Source organism: Pelobates fuscus, chromosome 2, assembly GCF_036172605.1.
Source record: "Pelobates fuscus isolate aPelFus1 chromosome 2, aPelFus1.pri, whole genome shotgun sequence".
NCBI lineage: Eukaryota > Metazoa > Chordata > Amphibia > Anura > Pelobatidae > Pelobates > Pelobates fuscus.
Window position 1 is genome coordinate 32,105,383 of NC_086318.1, and position 22,892 is coordinate 32,128,274.

A 22,892-nucleotide genomic window follows, 5' to 3' on the forward strand; every position below is an offset into this window, starting at 1 on the left:
TGATTTTTCCATAGGATTGGATGAGATCGTCAATTCTGGTGATCTCAGCCAAGGAGGCGAGGAGGGAGCTGTGCCAAACACTGCCCTGGCCAATCAGCATCTCCTTAAAGAAATACATTGTTTCAGTGCATCTCTATGGGGAAAGTTAATGCAGAGCGTGGAGACGCTGAATGTCAGTGCTGCACACTATGTTCTGCTGACCATAGTTCTGCTCTGTTCTTTTCTGCTGACCATAGTGTCCCTTTAAACAAAACAAGTTGACTCCTAAATGGCAGAGAATAGAGCAGTGAAGTAACAAGGGCCTGATCTATGCACCAAAAGCTAAAGTTGTTTAGATGCTCTGTGTCCCTTTCAATGCTCCAGGTAGGAAATCCATTTATTAACCAAACATAAATCCTGCACCGTATGAATGCTACATACTATAGGACAGGAAAAATTGGTAGATCTGGCAAACCTAGGTAGAGACAAGATGCGTTGCCTGTAATGCTTTAATTTGCTCTGTATTCATAGAAACAATTTGGTTCTCCTCCAGGCATTTTAACATTTGTCATCCAAAGCCACACTGTCCATGACCTATCCCACCGCAATGATAAAGCAACACCAATCTATAAAAATAGTCTGAGGTTTTCGCTTTCCAGAATGCATCTTGTGATTGTGGTCGTGAAACCATTATTAACCTCCGACCGACCAATGTCTTCCACATGTAGAAGTGTTGGGTTTGTTTTAAAGGGCCCACTTGTTTCCATTGACATTATCAGTATCATTTCACCCACAGATACCAATAAGAGATGCAAGCGATACCCAGAGGTTTATTCACTAAATAGTGAATTAAAAATCATTTGGGAAAGTTCTCAAAAAAATCAGCCAGCTTAGCTCTTCTGCATTCATTTTGTTATTTAGTATTCTATTGCCAGTGTTTAGTGAGTAAACCTTTTTTAAACTTGAATTTGTTGAGTATTTATTTATTTAGTATATACGGTTATATGAGGGTTTTCCTTTTTATGGTTTATTGAGGATTCACAATCATGATAGGACAATAAACAATAGATAAAGTAACAGCAGCTGCCAGGACTTTGTTACATTTGATTTGTTACAAAGGAAAACAGGAATTTCTCAGTAAATATTACCTTTGTCAAAAAATATCCATCTCAACTATAAAGAGCTGTTCATTTTAGTGAAAAAAAACCCTCTGTTGTCAAAATAATGTAGGCAAAATGAGCGTTCTATAGCTTAGCTAGTTCAGGCTGAATTTTGCTAAAATACACTGTTTAGTTAATAAACAGCTTAGTGGAAGTTGATATGAAATTGATAGGAAAATGCAGAAGGTAGCTGTAACAGGGAACTGGGGATTCCTTCCTAATATTTACTGAGAAATTCCTGTTTTCCTTTGTAACAAATCAAATGTAACAAAGTCCTGGCAGCTGCTGTTACTTTATCTATTGTTTATTGTCCTATCATGATTGTGAATCCTCAATAAACCATAAAAAGGAAAACCCTCATATAACCGTATTTACTAAACTGTGAATTGTGGAGAATTGACAAGAGAAGACGGGCCTTACGTCAGCAAGTTTACTTTTTCTTATAATAATAAACGTACAGAGCTCCAGTGGCAGATGGAAGAGCTGCACCCACCCCTTCCCCCTGCACAGTGCAGGGTCTGCATTGTACAGACCGCCCTCGCTGCCTGAAGGAGGACATCCCCTTCCCCTAGCACCCAGGCAGGCTGCCTGCCGAGGTAAGGCCCTGGTCTCTGGCTGTCACTAGGCCTCTGCTGTGCATTTTATTACGGGAAGTGTGGCCAGGGTTTCTTGGAAACCTGATGCTCCTGACACCGAGGCCTAATTTAGTTATTTGATTTCAAAAGATTAATCCGTGGCTGTTGTAGAACTGCAACTCCCATGATACTTTACAAGTCTTGCCATTGGCAAAGCACCAAGGGTAATGTAGTTTAGCCACTTCCGCTTTTAGCCAGTACTGGTTTAAGTTTAGTATAGCCTTGCTTTACTGTGTAAGGGTTGGTTTGCATTAACAATGGTTTAGTTTAGCAATTCATCTGGACATTCGCTAATAATGCATTCCTCCCAAGTGTCCCTATTTAGGGGTGACAGTCCCTATTTAGGGGTGACAAATCTCTCTGTATCTTATTCCTATCCTAATGTCCCTCTTTTCTAGGAGCTCCGTATTGTGAATAACAGAGCTCCACAGCAATCATACTCCCAGTAATGTAAGCTCATTGAGCAGGGCCCTCAACCCCCTCTGTTCCTGTACGTCCAGTGGTCTGATCTTAATTATGTGTCTGTTAGTCCACCCATTGTACAGCGCTACGGAATTTGTTGGCGCTATATAAATAATAAAATAATAATAATAATAATGTGTCTGAGTGTATAACAGAGCTCCACAGCAATAATTCTCCCAGTAATGTGTCTTTAAACTACAATAAATGTGTTTAGCAAATCAGTCTGTGTAAATAAGATACATTGTTCTTGTTCTAAGTTATATTTTAGTTGCTTAAATCGTTATTAGTAAGTCACCTATGAAGTCTCACGCCCCTTACTTACACCCCTAAAATTAAAGTGTCCCTCTTTGTCCATTTGAAATATTGGGAGGTGTGTAATATTGTTTCTAAATAATATCAAAAACTGTTTCTGATGTGTGGACAAGTACCATGATGCACTAGTGCTTTAAACACCCAAGGAGTATAGGAGCTGATTTACCCTTAACTAATTTAGTATAGGAGCTGATTTACCCTTAACTAATTTAGTATAGGAGCTGATTTACAGGTTAGCCCCTGCCCTGTCATCACTTATGGATTGTTGGTGCTGTTTTACAGGTTAGCCCCTGTCATCACTAATGGAATGCTATTGTAACATAGAGAGTTAACTATTCCACTTTATCAGAATATGTTTCACTTCATGCTCAGTTACTAGTCAGACCAGTTAGAAATAGCCTGTGTATGTGTGTTTAGTGGGCTCTGCAACTAAATATTGAGTGTTTTTTATAATGTATCCAGATCCAAATGGTGGCATTCTTTTTCCCTTAAAGGAACACGCCATTTTATATATAATATATATTATATATTTTATATATAGATATATATAATTATTTTAATTTTTTTATTTATTTATTTTTAAACAATTTAATCTGCTGGGGAGCTACAAAAGTCAGGGGCTTCTCGTTCAGAGATCTCTGTGCTGGAGTGTGGCTTTCCTATGCTGCTAAATGAGATGTAGGAAAGCCCATTTAGAAGGGACAGCAGGCGCTATCTAGCCCAGCACGCTTGCCTCTTCGGTGAGCTCTGCAAAGCTAGCAGAAGTGGAAGAAAACCTCCCCGATTGTCCGACAGCCGGGAAACACTTCAGCAAACTACATACATACCATCATTATGTTGCATTTATATTACATGACTATGCCAGGAAATTGGGATTCTTTTAATCTTAGGATGGTACCAAAACGTGTATCCTGGTCTGCCAGAGATTAGTGAGAGTTACACTCCTGGGTAGTAGTCTCTATTTCCAGCTGTCACCACTAATTCAATGTCTCTAACGATTTTGATAGAATGGCCAAGGACTTGGGGAGGCAGGAAGTAGTCCTGTATCCCATTGTACAGCGCTGTGGAATCTGATGGCGCTATATAAATAATAATAAAATAATGTGTCTCCTCAACGCCTTTCTTTCCATATTGCTGTGAGGAGAGGGGCAGAATTAATAAATAACTCCCAATACTCTGGGGGCAGACAGGAACATGTATGTCTGTGCATTGCTCTGAGATTATCTGTGTAATAAACTTTATTCATATACTTTCTACTTTCCATATCATTCTAAATAAATCACCCAAAATATTTTATATTCATAACATTCATTCTAAAACATATATGCGTTTATTCGACTTACCAAGCAAACCGCAATACATAAGTAAAAAAAAAAACAGAATATTCTGCTTAACAATGTTACAGTCAGAGAGACCTTCATTGGAGAGTAAGCTTGTTTATCCAGAATGACCGGAGGACACTAGAGCAGTGAAATGTGGTCATTTGTCTGCTGTTCTATTATAGACTCGACTATAATCACATCAGAACTTTTAGCTAAAACTCTGACCACATAAGAACACATATGAAGACCCTCACTCCTCTTAATATACTTTATACCCCATTCCAGACTTCTCACGGTACATCATAGCAAATTACCATCTGTTCTTTTTAACCCGTTAGACACCCATATCTAATATGAATAGGAACATATAACAAGTAATATTCTACAATCCGCCCCGCACTGCGTCAGTCAAAGCATGCATTACACAGAATAACGCATGGATGAACACAGGGCACTTCGGGGCCCGAAAACATGATCTGACTTTTAAAATAATATATCTACCATTTTCCCCAATTCTATAAATTGATCTTGGGGAGTATATGAAAATTGATACCCAAGGTAGTATACTCAGCTTTTCTCCTTCACCGCACCAGTTTCGCCATGGCTGAGATAATCAGTCTTGATGATCTCAGTCAATCCAATGCATTCCCATAGAAAAGCATTGGGAAGCTATTGCACATGTGCGGAAAAATGCTGCAGTAGTCTGCAAAGAGATGCATTTCTATTGGGAACATTCGGCGTCTTCATGCAGAGTGTGGAGACGCTGAACGTCAGTGCTGCAAATTGTTCAGGACTGACCCAGGAAGCACCTCTAGCAGCCATCTGAGTGACTGTCACTAGAGGTTTTGCTAGGCAGCAATGTTTACCTTAAAATGCCTGCAGGGACAGACTATAGACAACAGAAGCATTACACTAAGCTATAGTGTCCCTTTAAGGCCAGAACAGCTGAGCTGGAAGCATAACTGATTCAGAGAATCTTTCCAATTCATCTATTTCAGCCTTCAATCTGAAATTCACTTTCAATTCTCACTGTAGTGAATAACACCGTAGGTATTGTATAAATATTTGTTTACAATATGCATTGATTGAAATATGCACTTATAACATAAGACTTTTTATACTCTATCACTCTGCCTAGCTGGAGGGAAACATTGTGTTGGTGGTAAAATTTCATGTGAACTAGTTACAGAATATTATTGCTGAAATATCTGTGATCAGGGGATCTAATTTCCTGAGATAATATCCAAACAAGTCAGAGGAGCTAAAACATAATGCAGTCACTGCTCCCATTGTAGTGTGCAAATCGGGCTTTGTACCTGCTCAGCTTGTTCTGTACGGGACACAAAAGACTCAGAGCTTTAAATGGTTGTTTATTGTACTGTGTGTCTATACCGCGCTTTCTGGTAATATACATTTCTAGTTCTTTAACCCCTTAAGGACCAAACTTCTGGAATAAAAGGGAATCATGACATGTCTCCACCTGCTGATCTATTTAAAAAAAAAAAAAAAAAAAAGTCTAGAAGTCATTTTACATTTCTGACAAACTAAGTTTTTTTGGGGGCAGAATGAGATGTAAGCTGTAGTCATGTACAGGCATAGCTCGCTAATACAACAGGTTAGGTACCAGACCACCGCTGTAAAGTGAATCACAGGTTTCTGTGGGTTTTTCTATTTGCTAGCACATGGGGGAAATAAACCTTAAAACCTGTTTATGCCATCATACCATATATGTATTATACATGATATAAGACAGAACTACGTGACGGTTACGATGTCTGTATTGGTTGTAGGGTAATAAAGGGCATAACCCAACATACTAATTGATGGCTAAATCGGATCAGGCCTCAAAGAAGAAGGCACGATACCGATAGAATTACCCACACATCAGTAGATATTCAACAGAGAAAGCTCAAAGGAGCCAAACAATAATAATAATAAAAACACATAAATATATACACAATAATGACAAATATTTTATTAACTCCCAATGGTAATAATGGACATACAATCAGTGATTAACGTGAAATAATGTGATACATAGATCCTTAAAATAGGATAGCTAATTAGCGTTCGATAAATCAAATAGAATTCTCCCAATCCGGATACAAAGTAAAGCCGCTATATTGATTACATTGTTGCAATATGTGAATTGCAGAAGTCCTGTGTATCCATGATATATAACGTCTAGTAATTGTCACCTCTAGCTTGTATATCCATAAATGGATGATACATTCATCAATTCTACATTTATTGGATTGTAACAAAGGGTGAATCATGAGATTGATCCGATATAGATTCCCATAGGGAGTGATACATAGTTACTCTAATTTGATATTAGAAGGAGAAGTATGGGGGGTAGGAGAGCACCACATATAAACGTATATAAAAAGCTTCCTTAGATAGAAAAGAGTTTCAATCCCCTTCAAATTCTCTTATATGGTATAATACAAAAAGTTGTATAATAATAATAATAATAATCACAAAATAACACCCGAGGCAAGAGACTGCAGTTAACCCCAGGTTGCTGAGATAAATTGCTACTGGGTCTCCTAGCCGTAACAATAGAAGTGTGTCCCAAATAAATGCCCCTATTGTGGTATTACATAAAACGTGAAATGAAGATGCAATATTAGGAATCCTTGAAGGAGTATAACACAGTAGTAAGAGTATGAGCAGAGATTGCTAAAATATTTAAACTGAGCAATTATATGTTAATGTGCAATGATAGAACGAATAAATGCTATCCTACATACGTGGCGCTGACAGGGTAATTTATATATATGCAGAAGAAGTAAATCCACCCCCCTTAAATCTGCTTCGAGGCAGCCCCCTTCTAACCAAAACTAGCTACAGAGTAGTCACTAGAGCAGTCATAGGCAACCTTCGGCACTCCAGATGTTTTGGACTACACTTCCCATGATGCTTTGCCAGCATTATGGGTGTAAGAGAATTATAGGGGGTGTAGTCCACAACATCTGGAGTGCCGAAAGTTGCCTATCCCTGGACTAGAGCAACAGCTATGAGAAGTCCCGAGTCTACACTCAAGCTAGACATGTCCCTAAAGATTAGTCTATCCAAAACTAAAAGCAAAAAGCGAGCATTCGCTCGACTCGCGCTTCCAAAAAGGAGGGAGGTGAATAGGAAAGTCCTTAACAGATAGGACATAATCCCCAATAAACCTCCAGTATCAGTGGTCCAGTGGATTTGCTTGCACAGCTCCTCCGGCTGCAGGCTGAGTTCACTCTTTTCTTCCCGAGAGCACAGCGCTGTTGGAGCATTGTCATGGTAATGCGCGGCAACGCTCCAACTTGCCTGCTCGTGGGAGCATCTCAACCTCCCGGGTCCTCCTCCTATCCGTCAGTCTTCTGAGTCCTAACTCCCTCCGTCTCTGGGGATCTTTTTTTTTATGTTTACAGCTGCAGAGTTAAAACCTGGGAGACTTGGCACCCAGACCACTCAATTGAGCTGAAGTGGTCTGGGTGCATATAGAGGTCCTTTAACTAACTGCAAGTCCACTCAGTCATTTGTGTAGCAGTTGTCTGACCTTCATTACAGTGATAAATCATAAAGGGGGCACTAAAGGCACCCACCCACTTCATCTTAATGGTCCGGGTGCAGCTGTTTTCTTAGTAGCCACTAGAAGTGATTCGCCTGTGAGAACCGAATCAGACTTCTCACAGCTAACCTCCATTCGATTGCAATAGTACAGTGCAGGTCTCGCTTGCACTTTTCAGAAGAGTCAGGTAACATCGCAGGAAGTGGATCGAGTGGCTGCAGAGACCGGGTTCCTGAGTTAAACCCTTTTATTTCGATTTTTATTTAGATAGAGGAGCTTGATTCTAAATGTGGCAGGAGAACACCATAGCGTTAGGAAACAGGTGTGCACACACCAAATAACTAGTATAAATCACAATCAGGGCACCATCAGGTCTATTCAAGGTGAGAACTCACACAGGGTTATTCACTAAGGTGAGAATTCAAAGTGCATTTTACATTGAAGGCGAGAGTAGCTGAAAGGAAAGATTAGCTTACTTGGAGAATGTTTCCTGTTCGGCTATTTTAACCTTAAATTTGAAATTCACTTTGGAATCACCTTGAATTCTCAGTTTTGTGAATTCAAACTGCATTTTGAATTTAGCTGTGACATATATTTGATATCATGTAACAATTTACCAGCACTGAGCGTCTGCATTGAATTGCCCTTCAGAGCCCCCCTTGGACAAATCAAAATCACTGAAGACATTCCCCCAGCACAATAAACGAGACAAAAAGACAAACCGTATTGATGACAGCACTGCCATCAAACAGAGCCACGAGTTGACATGACTCGTGTAACCAAGGGCTGTTCACAAGGCTTGCTCAGTCTAAAGCGAATCCTGCGCTGGGTGAGAATCTTTCTGTTTTCACAGTCTCTGTCTATCTAACCCATCCCACGCCTGTTATCGCATGAGTAATTCCAAAACCTGTCCAACCCCTTTAATACATAAATAAAACTTTCTGATCAGGAATTCATTAATTTGAACTTCTGCTAAATATTATGATTTATGCTGATTATTTGTCCCATCAGGGGGACACAAAAAAAACAACTCCTCCTGTTGTCATTGAATGTTAACTGCAAGCAGATTTGACATGATTTCGAGAAAAAAAATGCCAACCAGTACATTTTTGATCTACAGGATTCTAAGAATCAAAAAAATATAAAAGTGTATTTAATGAGCCGTGCAGAGGGTTAGAAGAGTAAGACAAGAAAAAAATGTTTATCACTCACTAACCATATCTTATAGTCACTTTTCAAAGCTCTAAGGCAGGCTTTCCCAAACTCCGGCCCTCCAGATGTTGCTGAACTACAACTCCTATAATTCCCAGCCTATTTATTTAATTCATAGAATCATGGGCGTTGTAGGTCAGCAACATCTGGAGGGCCGGAGTTTGGGGAAGCCTGCTCTAAGGGGTGCAACAAAATGTTAATCTCTGCAGCAGGACTGGTATAAACAATACGCCCAAATTTACTGTAGGACAGCTGTAATTGGGCCAATTGGGAGCAAATAAATACTTTATTTTATTTCTAATCATGAGTGGAATGTTCCTGTTATAATAGAACGGACAATTATCAAGCGTTTTTATGTTTACTAATTCCCTATATTTAAGAAAATATGTTTGTGATGTCTAAAAACTAAACGTTAATGTAGAAACCCACACCTCTAACCTGTCATTTCTTTAATTTGGTTCATTTTTATAAATGTTTCCCTTTTCTGTCTTTGGGCATAGTGTGTCGTGGAGGGAAAAGAAAACAATGGGATTATATTAAAACGTGTCTCCATGAAATACGTGATTCAATGACAATACAAATTGCAGTCTACGTTTATCTAAAACACTATTATCACCATTGATACATCCCTGAGGAACAGCCGTGTCCAAAAATGAAAAGCATACTAATTATTTTATTATTTTTACATAATTGTGTATATATACATAGTGTGCCTTTTTAGGTCACTTTATTGAATTACACTTCTTTGTCATATTTCTGGATACAGTGCAGATAAACCCAGAAACATTGCAACACTGAAAACAGTCATACATGTGCCACACTGTGTTCTTATGTATAAATAGGACAACTTTATACATGGTCTACGGATACAAAGTTAAAAATATGACTAAGTAGAAATTGATTAAAATTAGAACGTGCACCATTATTTATACACACCCCCCAGTTATTTTAATAACCTCCTTATGTGTTACTGTATGCATTGTCTGTGTCAGTACTTACCTGGATTGTGACTTATTTTGCTAAATCTTTAATATCCATTTACCTGCAGAATCCAGGTAAGCTGTTAAACCAATCGCAAATAATTGGACATAATTTCCTGGCAGAGCAGCAGGGCACTACTGGCACCATAACCACTACAACAGGCAAAGTGGTTATGGTGCTTGGATTGTTCCTTTAACCAAAATTATTGGTCATTTCCGGTGTTTTATTCCGTTGTGTAATTTACAGAGAATAACTCACATGTAAAGCATGCAGTTCTCTGATCTTTGCGTCTTTCTGTCTTCTAATCTGCTCTTTAGCATTGCTCTGAATGTTAGCATACTGTAACTGGAACTAACTAGAATACGTGCCGTTATAAATTATTAAAAGGGCTTGCTGTTTTTGTTTCAGTCTTCAGTGTGAAAACCGATGCATGTTAATGTAACTAAACCCAAGTAATGACTATTTGCATGTTTTAAAGGGAGAGAAAACGGTCCGCCCTGCCGGCTGCTGTGTACCCAGGAATTCTAAATCGCCAGCGAGGATGGGGAGTTCGAGCAGCGTCCAGTTCTGTGGAATTCCCAACGGGAAAGGGCCGCACACGGTCGGCTGTACTGACCTTATGAGTGATCATACCATTCAGGTATCAAAATTAATCATTGAGAGAGAATATAGGTGTGTGCAATATTTTATAGCATGCAGTACCTTCCTACCAGGAGTTCGGGGTAGTGTAAAAATCTAAGAAGGAAACAAACTGATCAGAATCAAAGCTCCATTTTCATGCACTGATCAATAAGCGATGAAACGTGTATTATGGAAAAATGATGTCTGCAAGGGTTCCTGGGATCATCATAAGCCTTCACAACAAAAATCTCTTGGTTATTGGATGCCTACAGGACCTTTTAGATGGCATACCTTTTCCATAACACACTGTTCTCTGTATTGTAATTTTTATTTTATATTATTTGCAAAAAAATAAATTAAAAAATTGTTCTTTAAAAGTGTCTTTCTTTAATTGAAAGTTTGTTTACTTCCAAAACTTCTTCTTGAGTGATGTAGAAAGAGATAACGTTTGGGTAGAGAGAGAGGGTTAATGGCAGTAGCAGAAGCATGACACTGTAACTCCTATCAATCTCAGGCAACCCAGGACTAAGATTTTGTGCGTCCCACTATTTATTCTGTTTATTCACAAGGTGGCTTGTGACACATTATGGCTTGTGACACATTATGGCTTCACCATCACACATGACATCACACTATGTAATACAGAATTGAAAAGCTATATAAATAACGGCATTTCATGTAAAACGCACGGTTTCTTAAAACGGTGCCTTGCTTATGTATATAAATTACACATACCTCGTGAACTCGTGTTATGGTGATTTGTTCTGTTACAAAGGTTGTGTTTTATCTCTTCTCTTGTGGGTAGGCCTTATTTGCAGACTGTCAGCATTCCTAAGTCATTCAATGCAGTTTTACAATAATGAAGTGGAATTTAAATCGTTATGTAAAGTAAATGTGTCATAAATAACAATCTACAGGTTGCATTATTGAAAAAAAAAAAAAAAAAGCAGAGAATTGTAAAGATTTCACCAGAGAACTGGAAATATGAGGCCCAAAATAGCAGATTTCTAAAAAGTTACAAAACTTGACAATGTTTCCATCTATTCTAGTTTGGCTAGATTTCATTGTTCCATGTACCCCAGTTTACTGAGTAACCGCATGTGCACATACTGATGATTATTCCATCGAGATGTCTGGCGTACACTTGTTTACCAATCTTTTTTCCACCAGCACCAGCTAGAACAATGGATAACAAGACTTGTTAAAATAAAAAACATACAATCATAAGTGCAGGTCAGATGGATTCTGAGCATATTCTGCCCATAACTGTGTAGACTGTAGTCTAGGGTAGTGTTATACGTAGTGGGTAGTGTCATGGAAGTGGTGTTTGTGCGTTATTATGTTTGTTCAGCCTGTTTATGCCTACTGCTTCCACCATGAGCCTGTCTATGGCTTCCCCCACTTCTCTGCCCCCTGTCAGGGAGCCCAGGTATGCTTCTAGAGTGCTTATAATTTGAGGTAGAAGAGGAACGTGTGATATTTGCAGATTGTGGTTTTTGTATGAATTATATCATGTGCAAAAAAACTAATTTGTTTTTGTTTTTTGTAAATGTTTACTGCAGGGTACGTTTCTGCGTCTCTTCTACCCTTGCTCAAACAGTGGAGAACATGAGGATGCAGTATGGATTCCCAAAAACCAGTACTATCTAGGTCTTGCGGACACCCTCAAATTAAACCGCACTGTGGGCGACTTTATCTTTAGTCACTATTTTGGTAAGACGCCGAAAATATTTGCAAGTTTTTTAAAATGATTCTCTTAAGATCTGTTTACATGTTAAATCAGAAAGTAAAAAAATACATTGCCACGGTTATTCACCAGAGTAGCGTTTTTTTTTTTTTCAACAGTTTGCCAAAAACATATTGACTTCAGGATGTAATGTAAGAATAAAGTGTAGAGTGCTTGTTTTTAGATTCTAATGGGCAATGTGTGACTATCACCAGATGTACTCTGTCTTCCAAATCATTACAATTATTGAGCGCCAACTTATTCTGCATTAATGTACCATAGAAAACAAGACAAACATTTCATTCTATCAAAACGTGTATGATATACCAGAACCGTGATTAAAGAGAGCCCTGCCCAAACGGGCTTCAAATCTAAAGGGTTTATAACGTACGTGCATGTACACACCTTCATATATGAATCATATATATTGTGAGTATAGAGTTTGCCTTTATTATTGATTATACTCATACATTGACATTGGCATTAACTGCTTACTTTCAATGAAGCAGTTGGGGTACCAACAGACCATTGGCTCTGTTTTAAATGGAAACTGTAGTTTGTTTTCCTGGCACTATAGCTTCCCCCTCTGTCATGGCCCCATTAATAACCCCTTCTGTCACTTACGTGGGTCCAGCGCCGATGTCCCTCGTCAGCCTGCGTGGGAGACCTAATGTGCATGCGCGGCAATGGCAGCTCTCGCATTAGGATTTCCCCATAGAAAAGCATTATTCAATGCTTTCCTCTGGGGATTCCTGTGACGCTGGATGTCCTCATGCACAGGGTGAGGAGGTACAGTGTCATTTAGGCGACCAAAAGTCACTTTCGCGCACGGAAATCCCTCTTAATCTCGGAGGAGTTAACTCTAGCAGGTAATTATTGCAGTTTATTAAAAAAAATCGCAATAATTACATGCTCCGGGTTAAGGGTGATGGGACACTGCACCTAGACCATTTGAATGAGCTGGAGAGGTCTGGGTGCCTACAGTGTCCATTTAAACAGGGGTTAAAGTGTTGAAGAGTTGACCGTAAGCAGAGAGTATCTATCACTGGTCACCCATCTCAAGCAAAGGTTAAAAATGTCCTTAAATCTACTTACGATGGATAGTGATAAACTGAAAGTATCATTAGCCCAATTCAATTTTATTTATTCAAAGGGTTAACCACACGTGTTATACTTTAGCGGCTGTGTGAAGCTGGTGCCCTACAATTAGCACACATAGATAAATCCACTGTGTTTCATTAGTGCTACGTTTGTGCTGTTTTGTGCCGTAAAAATTAAGATTTGTACTGCTTTTATTATTAAAATAACTTCAATTGTTGTTTTAAGTTATTACCAATATAAATCAAGCTTACCATACAGGGATATGGTGAGCTTGACATTCTCAAGGGGTTATTCACTAAACACCACATTTTGAACACATGGACAATATCTGGTGATAATTACTGAATTCTGACTGCAATGACAGTTTGCACATTTACTAAAAGCCAATTCCGGTCGGAATTTGGTGGGTCCAGATGCCTTTGGCATCCGTTCGAAAATCAGCGCTTTTGCATTGGAATCCTATAGAAAGTATAGGATTCTGAAGATTCACAAAGCACCGATTTTTAACAAAATTCGGTAGGATGCACATTTGCAAGTTATCATAGTGAATGGGGGGCATTTCTACTAAACTTTTAAAAACTAGCGACTGGGGAGCCATTGCTCCCCAGTCGCTAGAAAGGCTCCATCCCAGGCCTGTGAAATAACAGGGGGAGACATCTTCATGTCTTCACTTATCTCAAGACTTGGCTGTCAGACAGCTCTCATTGGTTGGCATACTAGCAAACAATCAGAGCACCCTTACTTATATTGCATAGTGCAATGTAATAGCTGACATAGTGTCTGAAAACCTTCGGTCAGTCCTGCTGAAATTCAGACTATATTCAGGAGTCTGAATTGGAAAAAATGCTGACATTGTTAAATATTATGAACCACGTCCAAATGCATTCAGATTTAGTGAAACCCCCCTCGGTGTTGAATAAAGTCCCTCAGTAAATAGGTCACTATGTTAAATCATGTCTCCTTATCAGAATAGAAGTATTTCTAGCCTCACTGAAACATGTTTCTTGTCTGTAGGTTCTGTAAAATGTCCTGCGAGATTGAACGCACCTTTCAAGCCAGGGGAGAAGTACCCTCTGATTATATTCTCACACGGCCTCGGCGCTTTCAGGTATTTGTATTGTCAAAATAGTGTGTGCTAAATGGTCATTCATTTGTATTGTTTATTTCCTGATCATTGTAAATGCAGCTCTAGATCGCTAGCTGTTACGGTCTAGAAGGAATGCTGGTTATTATAGTAACACTCCAAGCACCATAACCACTACAATGCTAGTGAGGTGTAAGTAATCCCCCAGTGTAAGTAGTCACTGGGTGTTGTTGGAGCAGGTGGTGCAGGGTTTAGCTCATTGAGAGTGACCATCAGCCAATGAGCTGGCCCGGTAGAGATGGATTTAGCTCAGGAGAGCAAACTGAAGCTCTATGCAGGAGCTCAAGCGGACCTCAGGTAAGTTGTTAAACCATCAGAAAATGGTGTGACTGCATGCATACATTGGTGGGGAGCACTCCTGACATTGTGTTGTAGTGGTTATGGTGTACTGAGTGCTCCTTTAAAGCATAGGATATGAATTTCTCTAAATACTATGTGATCCAGTCACAGACCTTCTTAATTACTTCAAAGACAAAATATCTGGGTGGGGAAGGTATATCGTCTGTTTAGATAAATGTCACAACCAAGAGGGACATTGGGGAAAAGTTGTGATCTGTCGTGCAGCAGTGAATGGAATAAACAGGCCAGGCTAAGTGTGAATTGTTCCGAATGCAGTGTTTAACCCCTTAAGGACACATGACATGTGTGACATGTCATGATTCCCTTTTATTCCAGAAGTTTGGTCCTTAAGGGGTTAAATCCAGGGCTTAAAACCCAAAGACAAAACACAGCATTCGCACAGTCATTCTTACAATTGATTAAACATTCATTTTTGTTTATATTCCTTGAGATTTGGGAATCTGTGGCATCTGAATAGCTAACATGATTTCTGTTTCTATACAGGACCCTGTACTCGTCCATCTGCATTGGCCTGGCATCACAAGGCTTCATAGTTGCTGCCGTTGAACACAGGTAATTGTCAGGATATACATCGGTCTGCCATGACATCAGATAGAGAGACTATGATGCCATATTCCCTATTCACATTAAAACACAATAGGAGTCCCAAAAGATATATTAAAAGAGTATCAAAAAATATTCTCACAATACCTTTGGGGGAAAAAAAATCAAGAATAGCCCTGAAATATATAACTACAAAATTTAGGGACGGTGGAATATCATTCCCAGATGTAAATCAAGTACATGACGCAATCATGTTTTCCCATATCCTAGAATGGAATAACTATAACAATCAGGATAATATGTGGATAGATCAAGAACAAATCTCGAGTAATATTTCGGATATTAAACTATTATATTGGATTGATCCTCCAACATTTCACAAATTAAACATTAAAAATAAGATAATACTGGACATTTTTTCTAATTTACAAACTTTAAAGAAAAAGTTACAGATTAAAGAATATCTAACTATAAATTCACCAATTGAAATAATACAAATATATATAGAGGACATTAACATTAAAAAATGGAAAGATAATGGTTTCATAAAATTAGCAGACATTCTGAAACCAGATCTTAAAATAAAAACGTTTCAACAAATTCTTATAAATACAGTAGGTTTTGATAATGAACTGTTCACATATATCAGAATCAAACATTTTTTACAATCTAATCCAATTCACAATATTTCACTTATAGATAATATTCTTAATATAGAACAGAAGAATAATATGGTTTCAAAAATAAATAAGGTTCTATATAATAGATACAATAAGGGAAAAATTAAATCTATGCTCAAATGGGAAAATGATATCGGAAAGGAGTTCTCATTGGACCAATGGAAGGAATCATTTAATTTGCTCACGAAAGCGATACATAGTATAAGTTTGTATGAATTACAGATTAAATTGGTCCATAGGTGGTATATGGTTCCAGCAAGAGTTGCAAGATTCCACTCTTCTACAGATCCTCTTTGCTGGAGATGCTTAAGATGTGAAGGAACATTTAGACATATATGGTGGGATTGTCATGCTCTCGATCCTTTAAAACGAGCGACATCAACAATAATTAATATTATTCTTAAAAAAACGGTGGACCTTTCTCCACAATTATTTCTCCTACATATGAATATCCCTACCAAAACTAAAAACACAAAATATTTAATAATTCATATCTTAATGGCAGTTAAAACCTGTATGACTCGATATTGGAAAACTATAAATATACCCTCATGGAAAGAGGTGGAATATCAAATAGCATACCAACGTCTAATGGAGAAACAGATATATAGAAATCTTGATATGACAAGCAAATATATCAAGATCTGGGAACCCTGGGCAACTGAGATATCCATTAACCAATAATTAATAATATTCTAAAAGAAAACTGGTCTTTAACACTATGGGTTTTTATTTATTTTCTTCCCCCTTCTCTTAATGCCCCTGATGCACTGTGTGAATGAGTACGTCGTTTTTTATGTTTTTTTTTTTTTTTTCTTTTTTATGTATGTTTTTCGTATAGTCTGATAAGATACGGTTAGGGGAGCTATGTACCAATTTATTGGTTAATATAGAATACGATAACTACCAGATATGGATCCTCCATGGCCGGTCTTACGTTAATAATAATAATACAAATAAAATGAATATAAATGAAAATTTATAGAGAACTTCCTTTTTGCATATAACAACATATGATGAATTGGCATCTTTCCCATTACTAAGCGATGGATACTCATGGGACAGAAGCCTCTCTGATGTTAAAAGAAAAAAAAAAAAAAAAAAAAAACACAATAGGAGAAGCAATCATATTATTTTATTACATGTTTTGCAGCTTGTTATACATTCAGCAACATACAACCAATGCACGAACACACAAACACAGTTAGATAACACAATTACAAGGCACTATGTTTTTTATAAAATGTTTTGGTATGGAACCAATTTTAGATCTAAGAAATAAAAGTAACTGTATGCTGTATAGGCACAGCCCCGGCACATTATGTCAATATACTTTCTTATAGTACGCTATAATAGTTATGGAGCGTTGAGTGTTAAACCTCAAATTTCTTAATTTCTCCTCGGGATCAGAACTAGATCATTTCTAACTCCTCTTTGGTTTTTCCTTGAAGGTTTTTTTGAGAAGTACAGTTCTGTGACATTTCTGGATTTGTGAAACACTTTCGAGGCAATACTTTCACATACTAATTCACTTCCTTCCCCTAAGATAATGTTCAGAATGGAGCTTTGCCCTGCAATGGCTCTGCAGTGTGTTATACGTGCAGATTGCACTCAAAGAATTTACTGTGTTCCTTTTTAAGAGATTATTTCAGATTTTACCTGATTCTTACCTCTTAGCTGTTCAGGAATTGGATTTTGTATTTAAAGAGACATTCCTGGGACCATAACTGGATTGTAGTTGTTGTGGTGTTAGAAATCTTTGAGTGCTTTCCCTCTGATTTTTTTTGTCTAACTGTTTTCATGTGGTCTGGTAAAAACCCAGTGTTTCCTATGAGAGACCATTCTTCTGCATTATCCTTGGCCAAAATGCTTTGTTATGGTGTGTTTGGTGTTAAATTAAAAGGAACCTGTTTGCTGAAATAGTGTAATGTGAGCACAGCATTATTATGGTCTAATCCATACAGTAATTTCATTATCTGAACATTTCTATCCCCAGAATAGCCCGTGTCAGACACCTGTATTATTGAATCTGGATCCTTAACATATGAAACAAAATCTAACAAATTGTGATGAATAATGTATCACAATAGAGGAATTAATCCCTTCATGCAGTGGGGCCAAGCAGACTGCGGTAGAGGAACTTCTAATTCCTCTACTTGGACTGTCACGAAAGCTGTTCGGTGCTCTCACTGAGCACTTCCTTTCAGACCGGGTAGAGGATAAAGACTCCATGACACCATGGCCCGCTCATTATTATTATTATTATTATTTTATTATTTATATAGCGCCAACAAATTCCGTAGCGCTGTACAATGGGTGGACTAACAGACACATAATTGAGATCAGACCACTGGATGTACAGGAACAGAGGGGGTTGAGGGCCCTGCTCAATGAGCTTACATGCTAGAGGGAGTGGGGTATAGTGACACAAACGGGTTAAAGTAGGGGAATTAAATAGTTTGTTAGAGAAGGGTTTATTGAGTGCTTGGTAGGTCATTTTTGACAGTTGCAGGGAAGGAGTCAAGGGGTGGGGGATGAGAAGCCTGCTGACAGTTTAATTGATACGCTTTAACGAAGAAGTGAGTTTTCAAAGATTTTTTGAAGGAGTGGAGGCTGGGTGAAAGTCTGATTGAGGAGGGAAGTGAGTTCCACAGAATAGGTGCAGCCCTAGAGAAGTCTTGAAGGCGAGCGTCAGAGGTGGGGATCCGGGCAGAGGATAGGCGTAGGTCTTGGGATGAGCGCAGGGGTCTCGACGGGACATACTTGTGTATAAGGGAGGATAGGTATGTTGGAGCAGCATTATGTAGGGATTTGTAAGCAAGTGCCAGAATTTTGAATTGGGCCCTATATCTAACTGGAAGCCAATGCAGGGACTGACAGAGCGTGGAGGCGTGGGAGGTGCGACTGGACAGGAAAATAAGCCTCGCAGCCGCGTTCATTACAGATTGCAGCGGTGCAAGCTGGAAACATGTAAGACCGGTCAGAAGGGGATTGCAGTAGTCTAGGCGAGAGAGAACAACAGCATGAACCAATATCTTAGCCGCGTCCGGCGTTAGATATGGGCGGATGCGCGCTATGTTCTTGAGTTGGAAGCGACAGGATTTGACTATCGATTGGACATGGGGAGTAAAAGAGAGGTCAGAATCAAAAAGAACCCCTAGGCAGCGAGCCTGCGAGGTAGAGGTGATAGTAGCGCCGTTGACTTGGATGGAGACAACAGGAGTAGCAGCACTTGAGGGAGGAAAAACTAGAAGTTCTGTTTTGGACAGGTTGAGTTTAAGGAAGTGAGCAGCCATCCAGTTGGAAATAGCAGAGAGGCAGTCAGAAACACGAGTCAAGGTGGGCGGAGAGAGATCAGGGGAGGACAGGTAGATTTGCGTGTCATCTGCATATAAATGATATTGGAAACCAAAGGAGCTGATGAGTTTACCAAGGGAGGCAGTATAGATGGAGAACAATAGGGGGCCGAGGACAGATCCTTGGGGGACGCCGACAGAGAGGGGTTGGTGAGAAGAGGCAGAACCAGAGAAAGAAACACTGAAAGAGCGCTGGGAGAGGTAGGAGGAGCACCAGGAGAGAGCAGTATCCCGTAGACCAAAGTTACGAAGAATGTGAAGAAGCTGTTGATGATCAACAGTGTCAAATGCGGCAGAAAGATCAAGGAGGATTAGGATAGAGTATTGGCCGTGAGATTTAGCGGCAATTAAGTCGTTGGATACTTTGGTCACAGCAGTTTCGACAGAGTGACCAGCGCGGAATCCAGACTGAAGGGGGTCAAGCAGAGAGTTGGAGAGTCATTCACACTACATGAAGTGACTGGCAGGAGGGGGAGTGCTGTTTGCTCTGCTCCTGCCAGGACCAGACTGGGGATACAAAGCAGCACTGGGAAAAATGTATTCCAGCCCCATAATTAATTGAGTGCATGCATTTATGTGTGTATGTGTGTATGTGTGTATGTGTGTATGTGTGTATGTGTGTATGTGTGTATGTGTGTATGTGTGTATGTGTGTATGTGTGTGTGTGTGTGTGTGTGTGTATATATATATATATATATATATATATATATATATATTATTGGTATCTTGTTGTTCTAATTATAAATATTGGTCATTTCAGGGTAAACAATTGAATTAAACAGTAAGCATACTCACATGCAGACACAGACAATCTTATTGATACACATAAGTGCACTGGCATAAAAACAGAAAGCTCACTGACAGACAATGTCACTGACACACACAGACAAGCTTGCTGGTACACACACAGACAAAATTACCCTGATACATACACAAGCGTACTACAGACAAACTCACTTGAATACACACAGAAGCTTGCAACAGATAAACTCATTGGTACAAACAGAAGATGACTACAGACAATCTTCTGTGACACACACACACATGCTCACTGACAGACATACACATGCTCACTACAGACTAGCTCACTGACACACATACACAGGCCCGGACTGGCCATCGGGCATACCGGGCAATTTTTTTTCACAGTCCGGCACTGCGACATACACATGCTTACTACAGACAAGTTAGCTGACACATGTTCACTACAGGCAGGCTCACTTGCACACACATGCTCACTGCAGACAATCTCACTGGGACACAAGCTCACTACAGACAAGCTCACTTGCACACCCATGCTCACTGCAGACAAGCTCACTGCCACACACATGCTCACTGCCACACACAAACTCACTACTGACAAGCTCACTGACACACACATGCTCACTACAAATAAGCTCACTGTCACTCGTTGCAGACAAGCTTGTTAACACACACATGTTCACTGCAGACAAGCTCACTGACACACACAAGCTCACTGGAGACAGGGTTTCTGACACACAAGCTCACTACAAACAAGCTCTCTGACACACATACACATGCTTACTACAGACAAGCTCACTGATACACACACAGGCAAACACACTAACCAGCAGGCACATACACAGACACAATCACTGTCATGGGCTGAAGCCAACCTGGCACTGAACACTGTGGGAGCCATTTTCTGGCCTCTTCCAGCAGGCTAGGTCAGCAGCTTGCATGTGTGGGCGGAGCTTGCATATGGGAGACGGTGCTTGAATGCGGAGGTGGTGCTGAGAATTGTGTATAAGGGGAATAAGGGAGATTGACAGTGCTCCCTCCTGCTGCCACAGCCTAAATGTGGCCACTCCAGCCCCCAGCACCTCTTTCTTTAATGCCCTCGGATCAAAAAGTCATTAGTCTAATAATTAGACCTGTCTGCCCTGCCCCGTTATCCCTGTGGGCCTCCTGCCACCTGGAGCCCTGGTTATTGCGCCATTCTGAACTGGTGTTAAGACGGCCGCCTGTGCCACTTTATAATGGCGCCTGCCCTGAGTGGATGCAGTGTCTATGCAGTGGATGCAGTGTCTATGCAGTGGATGCAGTGTCTATGCAGTGGATGCAGTGTCTATGCAGTGGATGCAGTGTCTGTGTAATGGATGCAGTGTCTGTGTAATGGATGCAGTGTCTGTGTAATGGATGCAGTGTCTGTGTAATGGATGCAGTGTCTGTGTAATGGATGCAGTGTCTGTGTAATGGATGCAGTGTCTGTGTAATGGATGCAGTGTCTGTGTAATGGATGCAGTGTCTGTGTAATGGATGCAGTGTTTGTTTAGTGTATGTAGTGTGTTTTTGTAGTGTGTGTTTGTGGGGTTGGATAGGGGTTATATATTTCTAAGTAAGTATTTCTAAGTATTCCTCCCTCCCTGCCTCTTATCTGTGTCCAGGGAGGGGACACTAGATTCTCTGGTGGTCCGGTGGCACAGTGAAGCTGGAGAATAGTGAAAACTGGGTCGGGGAGTGTAATCATCCCCTCCTGCAGCATCAAGTCCTCTCCTTTTGCAAACTGTGAGAGCATCGATTGCCATGGCAATGCTCTGCGCGGCATGCAATGCATGATGGAGTGTTGCTGTGGCAACCTGCAGCAACGCTCTTATAATGCGCAGACCTGCATATATAAATATCAGTACTCACTTTACATATATGCAGATAGGCAGCCCAGGCCCCATACTGCAGGCTAGTTAAAATGTACAGGGGCGGTAAAACGTCACCCCTGTCAAAGTGCCACCTGGAACCATGGCCCCACCGGGACCTATGGAAGAGCCGGCGTTGGATATACCCACAATAAAACAATGCATAATTTAATAAATCATACACTATATGTGACAGTGAAAGTTTCAGGAAGCCGCACATTTCCCCTGAAATCTGGTTCTAAAAAATGTACTATTTCTTGCAGAGATGAATCGGCTTCTGCGACGTATTACTTGAAAGAGAAATCCTCCAGTGAGCCATGTGAGGAGAACTGCAACGAGCTGGAAGAAGTGTGGCTGTATAATAAGAGTCCCAAACCAGGGACCGATGAATTCCCACTCCGATTTGAGCAGGTTGTAAAAAGTTTCCTATTCTACCTTGTAAAACAGCCAACTAATACTGCTTCTAAAATAGTGTACTCTGTGTGAAAAGGTAATTCCCAACATTGAATAAATAAAACAAAACATAAAACAGAACAAAGGAAGCACAAGAGCAGCAGAGCTAAAAAATAAAACTATAAAAATGAAATTAAATAATAAAACTTTGAAAAATTTACTAAGTTCACAAAATATATAATTTAATATAATAAAAATAGTTCCACTCTCTCATTATCTTGGAGATTCCGCATTCCCTACTGGGGTTGCTATCAGGTGTTTGTTGTATCAGATGTTTTCCTGTTTGTTTTTTGCCATTAGGAACAGTTTTTTGGTTTGCTGATACCTTTTATCGTTGGACTCTTTTCTGTCCAGGTCACTGGAATTTTATTTATTCATCTTAATTTTATGTACTTTTTTTTTTTTTATTCAGACAATCGTTTTCATTGTTTTTAGCAATAAATGTTTTACCTTTTTTTCATGCATTGTGCGGTGGATCCATTTTTGTAATATAACATTTTATATTTTGTTACCTTCATATTTTATTTAAAAAAAAAAAAAAAAAAAAAAGTATTTGCATTTTATTCTTTAATTTAGTTTTTATGTATTTTCAATTTATGTTGCTCTTGCACACTCGTCGCTTTGTTTTTTATTTT

The 22,892-nt window shown here is 39.5% G+C and overlaps 1 protein-coding gene across 3 annotated transcripts in view; it reads left to right on the forward strand.

The window, feature by feature from the left end:
• Positions 1-22,892, forward strand: part of PLA2G7 (phospholipase A2 group VII) — a 43,814-nt gene that overhangs the window by 10,585 nt on the left and 10,337 nt on the right. The window contains exons 2-8 of one of the 3 annotated variants that reach the window (XM_063440836.1): positions 1,600-1,735; positions 8,078-8,255; positions 10,098-10,259; positions 11,803-11,953; positions 14,082-14,175; positions 15,055-15,123; positions 22,068-22,215. In XM_063440836.1, coding sequence (XP_063296906.1) covers positions 8,193-8,255; positions 10,098-10,259; positions 11,803-11,953; positions 14,082-14,175; positions 15,055-15,123; positions 22,068-22,215 — 687 coding nt within the window. In that variant the 5' untranslated portion in view covers positions 1,600-1,735; positions 8,078-8,192. The remainder of the gene's footprint in view (positions 1-1,599; positions 1,736-8,077; positions 8,256-10,097; positions 10,260-11,802; positions 11,954-14,081; positions 14,176-15,054; positions 15,124-22,067; positions 22,216-22,892) is intronic. The other 2 variants (XM_063440838.1, XM_063440837.1) reach the window with 2 other exon arrangements.